The sequence below is a fragment of the Gobius niger genome (genome assembly GCF_951799975.1).
Source record: "Gobius niger genome assembly, chromosome: 12".
NCBI classification, from domain to species: Eukaryota; Metazoa; Chordata; class Actinopteri; order Gobiiformes; family Gobiidae; genus Gobius; species Gobius niger.
The window spans coordinates 30,177,112-30,191,906 of NC_136863.1; the positions used below are offsets into that span (position 1 = coordinate 30,177,112).

At 45.0% G+C, this 14,795-nt stretch overlaps 1 protein-coding gene across 1 annotated transcript in view; it reads right to left on the bottom strand.

The window, feature by feature from the left end:
• The window catches only part of ptprq (protein tyrosine phosphatase receptor type Q), a gene marked incomplete at its 5' end in the record, with an annotated part of 65,166 nt that extends 50,851 nt beyond the window's left edge, over nt 1-14,315 (bottom strand). The window contains 14 exons of the mRNA XM_079567592.1: nt 1,405-1,502; nt 1,952-2,058; nt 2,133-2,286; nt 2,352-2,481; nt 4,772-4,902; nt 5,147-5,449; nt 5,524-5,820; nt 7,516-7,827; nt 7,907-8,242; nt 9,366-9,546; nt 9,865-10,085; nt 12,067-12,351; nt 12,460-12,607; nt 14,157-14,315. Coding sequence (XP_079423718.1) covers nt 1,405-1,502; nt 1,952-2,058; nt 2,133-2,286; nt 2,352-2,481; nt 4,772-4,902; nt 5,147-5,449; nt 5,524-5,820; nt 7,516-7,827; nt 7,907-8,242; nt 9,366-9,546; nt 9,865-10,085; nt 12,067-12,351; nt 12,460-12,607; nt 14,157-14,315 — 2,862 coding nt within the window. The remainder of the gene's footprint in view (nt 1-1,404; nt 1,503-1,951; nt 2,059-2,132; nt 2,287-2,351; nt 2,482-4,771; nt 4,903-5,146; nt 5,450-5,523; nt 5,821-7,515; nt 7,828-7,906; nt 8,243-9,365; nt 9,547-9,864; nt 10,086-12,066; nt 12,352-12,459; nt 12,608-14,156) is intronic.
• Nucleotides 14,316-14,795: the final 480 nt, after the last annotated feature.

Genomic DNA, 14,795 nt, shown 5'->3' on the forward strand with positions numbered 1-14,795 from the left:
GCCACACCAATCAAGATTTTTCTTCTAGGTACTCTTGAAAAGTTTTACTGCGATGAAAGGAATTCCCTTTTATTGATAATTATGCCAAGTGTAAAGAGTGCCATGTGTCATGATTAGATTGGACATGACATATGTTGATGTGGCAAATGTGGCGGCCATCTTGTGTCTGGCCAGTGAGGCTAACCCCTATAGCAACCCAGGCAAAACCAGGAGCAACCATTAACATCCAGGGTTCAGTGGTTAGTGTTCACTGTATCACATCACATAAACACTAGGAAACAAGTGTTATATTTGATATGACTAGAAGTAAATTATTTGAAGTGTTTGACAGAGGAAAATCCATGAACAAATGTAGCTAATGTCAATGCATCCTATATGTTTGTTAAGTGTGACATCACACACTTTAATAAGCTACTTCCGGGTCCAAATTGTTGAGAGTTCCACAGACAAACACGGCAAAAAATACAACTTTATCTGAATCTCCTGCTGAAATAACAACATATAAAAGGTGAAAAACTGTTTACATCTAATTAGATCTCATAATTTCTCCTGACAAAATTAAGTTATTTTATATATAAGATAAGCCTTCATTGTATCTGGAAAAAAATGATTAGATAATTAATGCCAGAGAAGCATTACTAAAGAAAATCCAGAGTAAATGTGATTTTTTTGTGTGATCAGATGTTTCAAAACATTGCACTGGGTTAGAAGGGAATTACCATTCGTATTACTACGGCCAGGTCCTATCTAGAGTTTTATTAAAGGGGGTGTATTATGCAAAATTGACTTGATTTTCAGACATTCAATGTTTTTTATTTTATTTTTTTTCCTTGCATAAATCCTAATCACTATCATCACTCCCAGGCAATTTCATTATGCAAAATTAACGGGGGGGTATTATGCAAAATCGACTTTTTCAATCTTCACATCATGTTATTATGTCATTCCCTCATTAAAAACATGCCTGAAGTGTTGCCTTGGCACATTCACATATTTTTGAGTAATCTGTAAAAACTCTGATGGCGGCCATTTTAGGGATAGGTTTGCCTGAGTCCTCCTAGGAACGCCCCCACCTCCTGGAGACGCCTCCGAGCTTTCGTCACCAGCCGAGTAACCGACCACTGCTCCTCAGCAGAACCCCCTCCCCACTGATGCCACAGACAGCGTGTGGAGGGGGCGTGTCGGAAAGGGTCAGAGGTTCTTAAAGAGACAGAGGCCTATTTTAGGACATTCGCCACAGCCATTTTGAGAGAGCAATTTTATACAAGGCAGTTATTCTAATTTACTGCATTTACAGACCAACAGAAGGTTTGGTCATCATTGTAGTGTGATATAGACTGGTGCTATGTGAGTGAAAAAAGCATAATACCCCCTCTTTAAAGGTCTTTGGTAGTCCCTTGTTACCTTGTAGCCGTCCACGAGTCCAGGCGGTGGTCTCCAGGCAACAAAGACTGATGTCACCGCCTGCTCCGCCAGTGTCAGGTCCTGAGGCATCCCTGGAACTGCAGAGGGAGAAACTGACAATGGAAATGTGTGCTGTGGTAGACCTATCCCTAAACATTTGGATGATGATGATGATGAAGGAATTTAATAAAAGATAATGACTGTGTTGAAATGAGCACTGAAGTCGTGACTACTAAAATACTCATTGTTGATTTCCTCAGTGAAAACTCTGCCTGCCCCAAAGCAAAAAACAAAAATGATCTAATCCGTATCACTATCCCTCTCCCACTTACACAATGAAATGTTATCAGTGACACCAGCTCAATCCCAGAAACCAAAATCATTTCCTCGTCTTCAGCCGCGTTTCCCAAACAAACAGCGGCCTCGCATTTTCACTGCCATCTTTTAATCAAGCCGGGACTCCATTTGTTTCTTAATAAATGAAATTAAAAAAAAAACATGTCTCCATAAAGGCCCTTTTCTCCACACGTTATTTGCTCACACTCACTGGTTTGGAGCGTAATAACAGCAGGTTGACTGCTCCGCTCTGCGCTGAGGCTCGTCACTTCTATTGTGTAAGCTGTTCCCGGAGTGAGCCCTCGGAAAGTGTGCCATCTGTAAAACACCACGCAGATTTGGAAGATGAAAGCTCCGTTCGTTGTCATGCATGTCGTGTATATATAAGTGACCTGTGCTCTCGCCGCATGCTGATCGGCGCTTGTTTGAGCGTCTTGTTTTTGATTGACAGGGCAAAGCCGCTCGCCACTCCGGGGCCCGCCGTCCAGCTAATGCTTATAGACGACGTGCTTTTGTTGACGACTGACAGCTCTACCACGCTGGGAGCTGGAGTGTAAAAAAACAATTAGTGTAGAATGGGAGATAGGGGGGAGTATCCGGTGCGTGCTTACCGGCGGTGATGTTTAGGAGGACAGGGGGGGAGTCTGGGAAGAGATGCTTCTCCGTCCGCACCGCAAAGTGATACGCCGTTCCAGGAGTCAAACCCGAGTACAGCACACGATCACCGGAAACTTTCTGCACCTTTAGGAAAAACAAAAACAGAAACATTCATTTAAGATACACTCACGCTGACGGACCACATCCCGCCTCAAGCAACAATAAATTGGTCGCCTGGTCAAGGTATTTTTAAAAATATTTTTTATTGTTTCAGAGCAGTTCTTGTGATAACACAGAATTGGTGGTATGTTTCAAACAGACCCACATTACTTATGCCAGTTCTACTAGAAACAAATAATTAGTCGAAGTGGAATAGGAGAATTTAATACACTGCCTGACCAAAATAAAGTGTCCACCTTTGTGGTCAGGCAGTGTAATTGTGTATTTGTGTCTCCATGGGGAACGACAAGATGTTAAATAAGTGGTCGATGTTTGTAGACCAAAGCAAAAAGAAAATATATTTCAGAAGACATTATTGGGAAGTCAGCAGACACTGCAAGGTTTCTACAGAAGGCAACAAGTCCAATGTATTGCTTTACATACACTTTAGACTTTAGCTCAGCATTGAACACTAAACTACACTAACACTAAAAACATGTACAATAGATTCCCCTCTGGGACCAGGACTCCCCTGAAAAAGAGATTCTTAATCTCAGTAGGACTATCGTGGTTAAATAAAGGTCAATAAAAAAAATAATAACTAAATACTATAACCCACAGCACACTGAACATGGGGGCTCCCCAAGGCTGTGTGCTGAGCCCCCTCCTGTTCACTCTGCTGCTGACCCATGACTGCACTCCAAAGTACAACTCAAACCTCTTCATCAAGTTTGCAGATAACACAACAGTGGTGGGCTTCATCAGCAACAGAGACGAGTCAAACGGAGTGAGGTGAGCAGTCTGGCCATGTGGTTCACACAGAACAATCTCTCTCTAAATATGGAGAAGACAAAAGAGATGGTTGTGGACTTTCGAAGAGCACGGGTCCAGCTCCTCTAACAGTCAACGCTGCTGCAGTGGAGAGGGTGACCTGGGTGTGCACATCACAGAGAAGCTCTCCTGGACCATGCACACTACATCACTGGTCAAGAAAAGTAATCAGCGTCTCTACTTTCTCCGCAAGCTGAGAAGAGCCAAAGTCCCAGCCTCCGTTGTGTGAAACTTCTACAGAGGGACTATAGAGAGCATCCTGACCAGCTCCATCACTGTGGTTCTTCTACAGAGGGACGATAGAGAGCATCCTGACCAGCTCCATCACTGTGTGGTTCTTCTACAGAGGGACTATAGAGAGCATCCTGACCGGCTCCATCACTGTGGTTCTTCTACAGAGGGACTATAGAGAGCACCCTGACCAGCTCCATCACTGTGTGGTTCTTCTACAGAGGGACTATAGAGAGCATCCTGACCAGCTCCATCACTGTGTGGTTCTTCTACAGAGGGACTATAGAGAGCATCCTGACCAGCTCCATCACTGTGTGGTTCTTCTACAGAGGGACTATAGAGAGCATCCTGACCAGCTCCATCACTGTGTGGTTCTTCTACAGAGGGACTATAAAGAGCATCCTGACCATCACTGTGAGGTTCTTCTACAGAGGGACTATAGAGAGCATCCTGACCGGCTCCATCACTGTGTGGTTCTTCTACAGAGGGACTATAGAGAGCATCCTGACCAGCTCCATCACTGTGTGGTTCTTCTACAGAGGGACTATAGAGAGCATCCTGACCAGCTCCATCACTGTGTGGTTCTTCTACAGAGGGACTATAGAGAGCATCCTGACCAGCTCCATCACTGTGAGGTTCTTCTGCAGAGGGACTATAGAGAGCATCCTGACCATCACTGTGTGGTTCTTCTACAGAGGGACTATAGAGAGCATCTTGACCAGCTCCATCACTGTGTGGCACTGCCTCCTGCTGAAGGAGCCTCCAGCGCATCGTGAGAGCAGCGGAGAAGATCTGCGGAGCCCCTCTCCCCTCCATTAAGGACAAGTACTCCACCCGTCTCACCTGTAAAGCCGTCAAAATCACCAGGGACCCTACGCACCCATCATACAGTCTCTTCAAGGTAATGCCTTCAGGGAGGAGAATCCACGGGCCAGGTCCCGTCGACTGAAGAACAGTTTCATACACAAGGCCATAGGGAAGCTGAACTCTCTTGAAAACCTTCCAAACAATTGATCCTGGAGCGTCATAGAGGCCACTGTGATGGACATTAAAGGCGCCGTGCTGACCACTCATACAACTGCTGGGTCAAGGTCAAACACGCACAACTTTTTTTCCTCACATAAAAAGTTGCATGATGCACCTTTAATTTTTGCCATAACTTATAGCTTTTTAATGCCCCGTGGGAACCCTGCACTAATACAAACCTATTTACCTTATGTGCGTGGTCACAGTTGGAACACGTGACTTCGTAGGTGTGGCCGTGGCCCGGGGCAGGGTCCCAGAGGAGCTCCACAGATGAATGGGTGACCACTCCCTCCCTCGGCCTGCTGGGAGGAGCAAGGCCTGCAATTATAAACCACATCACACAGGACTTAGCGCTGTAATTACCGCCTCACACCAGAGCATACGCTACTCTAATTAGCACAGGCGTGTTCTATTTTTAGCGGGAGATTTCACGCTGGGCGCTTAAAGCCGTACAACTCAGATTATGTGCTGCAGGGTGCAGAAAATAAATAAATAAATAGAAATAGCAGCATTATCATTGTCTTCCTCAGCCTCTCCATCTTCTCTTCTTGATTAAACTCACTTGTTCTTATGTGCTTGGTGACGAAGGCTGGTCCGGTCTGATTCCCGCTGGCGCTGTACACTTTAAGCTGCAGTTCCGACCCGGGGACAAGGTTGCTGATAGTGACAGTGTGGACATCAGGAGGGAGAGCGTACCAGCCACATGTGGAGCTACAAATGATGTCCTCACATGCGGGGTCGCAAACCTTCGGACACACACAAATTTTGACCCCGTCCATCAAACCGACGTGAGGATGCTGAACGTACAGCTGGACGTTTGTTGTATCCACCGAGAGAGGGACTGCCACCAGGACTGGAACAGGCTCTAAAATAAACATAGTGTCAAAATCCTGAACTCTTCTGGGCAAGCATGTGGGGTATGTTTTTCATTTTCCATACTTGCAGTGTGTAATATACTCGTCTTCCGGCTTCTGTCATTCCCCTTGAGAGCCGCCACTCCGATGTTGTAAGTTTGACCGGGAGTAAAAGGTCCCAAATTCATGCAAACCGACCCAGCTTCCCAGAATGCCCCGGGGCTGCCGGGATAAACCGATGCAGATTTAACCCCGGTGTTGGTGTCAAGTGTGAGGGACGTGACCTCGTAACCGTCGGGCGGGTCGTCGGGTCCGGCGGCCCAGCACGCTGTGAGGTTTCCGGCTGAACTCTCGGCCGCCAACGCGCTCGGTGCTCTCACAGCTGGAAAACAAACGTGTGGTCAGCTGTACGACCCAAAGAGGATATCTGAACATTAGACAGAAAAATGCACCAAACAGGAACGTCATCCATGCTCGATAAGGGGTGGACGATTGAAAATGAGAAAATAAAAGAAAATTCAACTCCAAAAGGTTATCAGCGCTAGGTCATTTTTGAACTTGCAGAAGCTTATTGAAATTGTAATTAAAGTGTAATTAAATCTAAAGGCGCTGCAACCGAATATGATGGGTGACCTTCTTTGTTATGTTTTCAGCAACATTTTTTGGGGTTGGAGCTGTGTACATTGTGGATGTGTTTGGAGAAGGAGTTAAGTAAGTAAGTAAGTACAGTAATTGCTTAATTTGTCATTTGTGCAGTTTTGTACAACTGAATTTCTGCTGCGACCGAGCGCGCTACCACTGTGGGCCAACCTGACTAGCATATTTTTGGAGGTGGGGGAAACCGGAGTAATGCCTTCAGTGCTCCTCTGATCCTCTGAAATGGTGCACGCCTCCTGGGTTTGCCCCTGTTTCAGAGCGCAGCACCATCTTCTCGTTTGTCCCTTTTTTGTTTCTTGTAGTGCCCACTGTGCTGCAGCTGTGGAGGACTCTTGTTGCCTCTTCAGTGTTTTAGGAGGAGAAATGTGTAGGACTCAAATGCCTTAAGCTCATAAGCTAGCTGTTTGTTCATGGCTAAAACACTCAGCAGTCAAAAAATCCACTGAACCTCACAAAAACACAGCAAAGCTTTACAAAAGTATCCAGTAAAACACTGTGAAACATCCATCCATCTATCCATCTTCTTCCACATGTCCGTTGCCGGGTCGTGGGGGCCCCGTATGGCTCCTCCTTCAGGTGGTGGGTCCACAGAAGGACGGCCTCACGATTCTAACCAGGCCTGTTGGTCTCTCATAAGGGGCTTCTGAACCACTATTAGCCCTTTTCCACCAAGCTGGTGCCGGTGCTGGTTCTGGGCCAGTTCCAGTTTCAGAACCGGTTCTTCGGTTTCCACTGAAAAAACGCTGGCTCTTAGTTCCAAAACCTGGTGCCGGTTGGGAACCAATTAAAAGCTGGACCAAGAAACGAGCACCAGTGATGTCAGCGGCTGGGGGCGTGGCTCTCTCCTCCAACAAACAATCAATATTAGTTAGTTTGTGCTTATAACTTCCTGGAGAAGCCAAAACAGTCTCTGTGGAGGAAACTGTTGTTTTGCTTTATGCTCTTTAGCTAAAACAAGAGTTAGAAAGAAGAAATCAAAATGTTAACGGCTGCTGTGACTGAAACAGAAACTTATTTTTCTGTATTTTATAACCAGAAGTGGCTGTAGTAAGACGTTACTATCCATTTTTGATGTTGACTTCCCAAAGCGTTGCTATGACAATAGGCACAGCTCTCATTTTGGTGGAAAACCAAGTCAGTATGGAACCAACCCGGCACCAGAACCAGCTCTGAACCAGCTCTGAGCCAGCCCAGAACCAACACCTTGGTGGAAAAGCCCTATATTTGCCTGACCCGTCACCTCAGACCTGTTTGCCATGTGAGCCCCAACCAAGGGCACGAAGCCCCCGACAACAGAGCTCCCAGGATCATTCAGGAGCTCAAACCCCTTCACCAAGTTAAGTTAACGCATTATTGGCCTAACTGTCACTTGACCAGAATGACGTGTGAGCAACAACAGAGACGTGAACAGATCGTTTACCTGTGCGCACAACCAATGGTGCCTGCCCGCAGCTCCTGATGCCATGCTGGGTGACGGTGAACACTTCCAGGCTGTAGTTTCTATAGGACTGCAGGCCCCCGATGACTGCAGTAAAAGAGTGCTGTCCGTCGCTCCTAAATGATCTGGAAACATTGCCCGTTCTGGCAATTTTTTCCTCCTTTAAACCCAAGTCTATGTAGTGCAGGAGAAAGGTCCACCCGGCGATGTAGTGCGCATCCGTCAGCAGCCAGTGGACATTTATCTGATCGACTGTAACGTCCCCCACAGTGACATTTTGCGGGGGAAATGGCCCTGCGAGGAGAGGGACGAGCATTAGACATGACACACAGGAGGGATACGTACGTGAGTGTTTTTTTTTATGAAGGCTCACTTGTGTGCGCTGTCTGCGGTTGTCCCAGGCTCCACGTGAAGCCGGCGGGATGAGCGGCCTGGAGGCTGAAAGAGTAGACGCTTCCCGGAAACAGCCCCGCCACGGTGACGCCGCGGGATGGAAGAGCGATGGGGACCTGGACCAGTTTTCGGACTCTGCTGCTCTGTCCTCCGCCGTTGTCGGAGTCTGCTGGGGCCTCTTGTCTGTACTGTAGAAATATCTGAAGCAGCGACTGGCTTTCCGAGTTAAGGGTTGAAAGTTCACTCCACTGAAGCTCCACCTCACGTTCTGTCACTTGAACCAGGTCGAAGGAAAGTGAAGAGGCCTCGAGCGGGACTGTAGTCAAGAAAATAAAGTCATTTTAACCCGACTGTCCAAAGACATGCAGATACAGGACATATTTATCTGATTTTTGTTACTACTTTGTTGGTTGAATATATTGAATAACAATGAAGTTCTATGCAGGGAACCTGTTGGCATGGGATTTTTCTTTGAAATAATTATGGCAAGTAAGATTTAATGACTATGCTAATAATCATAGTTATATATCTATTCGTGTATGAGGTAGTATATAATTACAATAATCTATGTCCAGTTCAGTAAAACCAGACTTAGTTATGAAATATAGTTTTAAAAAACACCAGAAGCAGGTCTTCGTCCAGAAGAGCCACTAAAAGTTGTAGCCATATGAAAGAAACTAAATTACTGGCAACGGGCACATTGCTATGATGAGAACACCTCTGGTGAAGGAGTTTTAAAACACACAGAGGCGCTTCATGAATCAATATGTTCTGACGCTGTAGTGCTCAGCCTATTTTAGTCTGGACCAAAGACCTTGAAAGATGGGCATAGCATCGCTATTAGCTACAGGAAAAATTAGGAAATTGAGGCAGGCTCGGGAAGTTTCTTGCTTTAATGGAGTTTATATAAAAAACTTTTTTGCTCCTCTTTAAGTCTCTTTATTGAACACAGATTTGTCATTCTGACTTCAACCTGCTTATCATAACATAGGCAACATCGCCTTATTATTATTTTTTGCCTTATTCTAAAATAGGAGGTGGCTCCAAAAATCCAGCCAAATTGCTAGCATGAACTAGCTTCTGTTAGCTCGAGCACTTAGCCCATCATTATTCTAGGGGGTTATATATTATAGGGGTCTCCCAGGTTGAGAACACCTATTCTGACATACAGCAATTAGGGGCACATTAAGTTTTTGATGGAGGATAAATATAATGACATGGTAAAAAGTTCTTAAAGTCAGTGTAACATAGATAAACATCATCAGATAAACATCATCCATACTTGACAAGCTTCTAGGTCATAAGATAATAAAAGAAGTCAGTTCTATTAAGAAACTCAAGTCATTTACTGCTTCTGAAAAATCCCACTCAGTAGCATATCACCCAGCCCTAAGCTCTATGCACAAGCGTTGTGTAAAGACAGCAGTAGAGGTGATTACTGTGGAAGTGGCAGATGAAAGGCAGAGGGACGCTGCAGAAGAATGGAGTGAGGAAGAATCCTGGTCCCGTGGCGTTCCTCTGAAGGGCAAAGCAGTCGGTGTGGTTCTGCGGCAGGGCTGACATCACAGTGCTGGTCATGTTATCGCGCGAGCCGTCTGACCACACGGCCTGGCCCTCTGCCTGTGGAATGACAATGACAAACAACGCCGGGCAGGACACACAGCATTCAAAGGCTAAAGACCTTCAGGTGGCTTTCAGAACTTGTGATTATGACTTTTGTGTTTTCTATTTTCTTGCAAAACTTCCTGAAAATGAAAGCCTTCTTATTAACAGCTGTTTTGAAAGCTACTCATTTATGACCTTCATGTGGCTTTCAGAATGCGCTGTTTAGTTAACAACAGCTTTTTACTCCTCTCTCCTTTTCCTCAGAACTTTCTGGGGAATAAAACGACCAAACAAAGTGAAGCTCCTTGTTTTGTCTCCTTGAGTGTGCCTTACCAGCTTGTCATTGAGCGCAGTCCAGAGCAGCAGCAGCAGGCTGTTGTGGCTCATTAGGCGTGAAGTTATAAAGTGAAGATCTTGGCGGCTCTTCAGATCTACTAGGTGACCCCCCGCAGCAGTGTCGGAGCAGCTCCGTTGGGCATCACTCCAGGCTAAAGCTTTCTCTCGGACAGTGTAGCAGTGTCTTCTGTTGGCCAGCCAGCCAGAGGCGCACTGAGCTGGGACACACAAAACAGCAGGCTGTAGTTAAATACAGGGGCAGTTTCACAGTAACACAGAAGATCAGCATTTTGATTTCTAACATATAAGTGCAACGCAAAGGGATTTTTTTTTGCACAGTAAATTCTCTTGACAATCAGCATTAAGTGCTTATTTACATAAATTGCTATAAAACCTATTTCAAATTTGAACTTTAACTTTAAAGGGACTATACAGAGTTAAAAATGTTAAAATTAAGTATTTTCCTTCCCTATATGTTCCAACAATGTCCTAAGGTGTAGAATGAGCCCAGACTTATGGTAAATGGTAAATGGTCTCAACTTATATAGCGCTTTTCCACCTACATTAGGCACTCAAAGCGCTTTACAGCAAGGATCCACTCACCCATTCATACTCTCATTCATACACCAATGTACGCAGACACTGGGGGCAATGTGGGTGAAGTGTCTTGCCCAAGGACACAACGACAATGTGCACTTTCAGGAGGTGGGATTCGAACCCCTGACCTTCCGATCATGAGACGACCCTCTCTACCATCTGTGCCACTGTCGCCCCACCACAACTGCCTCCTAAATCCTGCACTGTCACTCAAAAGGTGTTCATTTGGGTCCGAAGTGCACAAGCTTAATACAGAAGCTGCAGTTACACGTAGGACCTGAGGTGGCAGTAGCGAGTAAATAAACCTTGCATCTAGCCCCTTTAAAGGCACACTGTGTAACATTTTACATTAAACTGTTGCCAGCAACACAAAACATGCTCCTAATGACCAGCTTGACACAGAAAAGTCTATTTTTGCTGTGGGTAATCAAACAATGGATTTGGATGAGGATCTAACCTATTTAAATCTCATATTTGGCTGCTGCTCATCAATATCTCCATGGAGACGTCCCTGCTCCCTGGTAAAGTTACACTCAGGTCTGGGGAGAGCTGAGCTGCTCACAGCAAACACATGTTTGTTTGTCCACTTAGAAATGCTTGTGTTTTATTATATTTATTGGGTGAAATGTTACGTGTTGTAGTTTTAATCAGACTCAAGCCTGAGTTGGAAAAATAGAAAGTCCTGCTGAGAAGCAAAATGAAATAATAACACATTTCCTCATTCATGAAGTAGCCTCTGTTGCCACTCGCTGTGGAATGTAATAACTTCACGAGCACTGCATACCTGATCAATCTTACTGCGTTAACTGTGACAGTCTGTACTGCACACATCGATAGACTCGTATTTATAGAAGTAATGTTCATTTTTAATCCAAACAATTACTCAAGTAAGTAGAAACGTATTTGGTAAAAATACTAGGGTTTCGTTCGTAGTCATTTATGTTTTGTCTGTGGAACAGTCATCTTGAAATAAGTGACATTTTCTTGAAATAAGTACTTTTGTCCTTAATTTGAGAGTCTCATTTCAAGAATTCTGTCCATGGTCCAAGAAATGTACACTTAAATTAAGATGAATGAAATCACTGCACTGAAACTAGGTCTTAGAGCGAATCTAAACAAGACTTAAAAATGCATATAACTGAAAGTATTTTATCTACACTCTTGCCTCTTACTGTAATTGAGTAATTCTATGTTGATGTTTTTATTGATTGTATTTGTTTTCTTATATTTATGCAACTGTGAAGCACTTTGAATTGCCTTGTGTATGAATTGTGCTACAAATAAACTTGCCTTGCCTAGTTGTTTTATCTTAATTTAAGTGTAAATATCTTGCTCTATGGACCGATTTCTTGAAGTGAGACTCACAAATCAGGGACACTTATTTCAAGAAAATTTCACTTATTTCAAGATGACTTTTTACAGTATAACTGTCTGAACGTTCTGACAGAGAAAACATAAATGAATACGAAATCCTAGACATTTCCAATATACACACCTTACAAGATCACAACTTTGAACTTTTTCACACAACTCAAGTTCACGCACAAGATTAAAAGCAACAGATCATTTCCCAACGTTGACTCGAGGCACTTTCTTCTATACCTGTCTGTACATCCATGCTGAGTTTCTGCTTCACCATCACATTTGGAAGTTCCAAAAGTGTGGACACCAACACTGCGGCCCTGTACCGCGCCCCGGGTCGGACATCTCTGACGGTGCACTGGGACTGTGCCGCTGAGGCGCTCACGTCGCCGCTCCTAATCACGGAGCCGTGGTCGAGGTCCTGCAGGGTGAGAGCGGACAGAACCTGCCGCCGGGGAAGGCTCCACTTCAGGGAGACAGATGTGGTCGTGCTGGACAGACGGAAATGAGTCGGAGACACCGGGCCTGGACAGACGCACAACAACTCAACGCCACTGTCCCGCACTTCAATCAATATGAGAATGGTGTAATCAGGGAGGGGGGGGAGGGCATTGTTCAGCAGAGGGTACTCACTGAAGTCAAAGGTCCTCTCTGCAAGTGTCCTGCTGTTATTCATCCTCGCCCGGAGCGTGACTCCATAACCTCTCGCATCTTCAACGATGTGGAAGGACAGCTTGCAATCAGGGGAGCAGGACAGGCGCTCCACTGGCTCCTCGTGCACCTGAGACACACCAAAGCTGAGGTCAAAGCAATACAACAGGAGGCTAAATGCTATTACTGTGGGTGAAAGTCTGTGAGTGTCTGTTCCTTATCACTGGAACAATATGAAACAAATGAGGCAAATGTGAGATTTGCATAGGTTAGGTCCTCATACAAATCCAGTCTTTGATTACCCACAGCAAAAACAGACTTTTCTGTGTCTTGCTGGTTATTAGGAGCATGTTTTGTATCACCGGAAAAATGTTACGTAGTGTGCCATTAAAAACGTGCAGCCTGACATTGGCCCCAATACAATGAATACAAAGAAACACAAGCTTTCCTTCAGTAGCAGGCGGTTTTACTCGTGATAAATACTTGGCCCGACCGATATCGGCCTGCCAATGCATCGGGCCGATATTTGGGTATTTTACAATATCAGCAGTCAGCCAACATCACAGTGAAAATCGGTCACAAGTTTGTAGACCTGTTTTGCTTATAATTTTGGAACAATGAGAGACTTTTTTTGTTTTGGAATCTACTGATTTTTCCCTCTGAAGTAGGTAATGCAGTTGAATGTCATGAGTAAATCAGCCCTATGCCCTTCATACAGCGCCCCCTGCTGTCACAGTTCAACACTGACACATTTAGAATTATTGGGCAAAAATATCAGCGGTGCATATCGCCATCGACATTAGAAAAACCCACATCGGTCGAGCTCTATTAGGTGTATTTCTTTATATTTCTATGATTGATATGATTGAAACCTGTACAACAATAATAAGTGTTTAAATGCAGGCTATTTAAGAGATAACAAATAAAAATAAACATCAAATTATGCCAGCCCCCGTCATATCGGTATTGGACCCTAATAAACAGACATGCACACTGTATTGTGAGCACGCTGGCCTCTCCTCACACCTGACTTGTAGCTTTGCTGGATGCGGGACATGGACAGCTCGTCTCCTGGGACACGCTGCTTTGCCTTTGACCACAGCACGGCCAAACATAACTTTTAAATTCCTGAGGTCCTTTGTAAAGCGTTATATTTTGAAACTCGCTGTAAAAATAGCATTGTCTGCCCCAGCATCACGAGCTCGGCCCGTGTTTGGTAATGCCGCCGTGTTTGTTCATGTTTAGAGTTTTAGGACAGTTTCGTTGTTGTGGAATCTGGAATGTTCCGCAGCAGGGCTTTAAAGGTGCATTATGCAACTTTCTATGCGGGAAAAAAAAGTTGATATTTGTGCGTATTTGACCTTGTAGTGACCCAGCGGTTGTTTGAGGGATTAGTCACATCACAGTGGTCTCTACAAGGCTCCAGGATCACTTGTTTTGTAGGTTTTTTTGAAAACTTTCCAAACACTTAATCCTGGAGCATCCTAGAGACCACTGTGATGGAAAGTAGAGGCGCCATGCTGACCACTACCGCGTCAAATACGCACAAATTCAATCTTTTTTCCACATAAAAGTTACATAATGCACCTTTAAGTACATGTGTTTGTAGAATCAAGTGTTCCACGCACTCAACACTGTTAAGTAAATCGAATGTAAGCAGTAAATGGGTTGACTCCTACCAGCTGGTGACTTGCCGTCCTGCAGATGACTAAGAAGCTGTCCACATCTGGCCCGGATGGGAAGGGGCGAAACACCATCTCCACTTCTACAGGACTGGAATGCCTCTCGCACGTCAGCAGCAGAACCACCTGCAAACAGCAAAGTTCTTCTTCAGGCATCACGGTGGGAATTTAGAGTGTTGCCTTACCTGACACAAACTTGCCAATAACAGAAGATGCTCTGTTATTCCACCCATTGGAAATCAAGTGTCCCAGGGCTCTCACGAGTCTCACCCTGGACACATCCTCCCTCACCGGGGTCACGAGACGTCGCCAAAACAGAAGCCACAGAAGGGTAAACATGGGCCGGCGGAAAGTCCCCAGACTATTTAAGCTTGAATTAACTTTCCCCTCAGACTTGACAGCTTTGTTTTAAAAAAAAATGGTGGAAATTGCCTGTCAAGCCATTAGTGCTGGCGTGGACTTTGAATTTAGCGCGTGTGCTGCGTCTCCCTGAGCGAATGTCCCTGTGTGACAGACACCTTCAGTGTACATTTAATGGGAGGGGAGTATAGTTTGATGTGTAGGTTCAGCCCTTTTTTGCTTTTCTCCACTTTAGTGCCAACAGCCACATGGGGAGGGAGGAACGCAAAGAGCAGA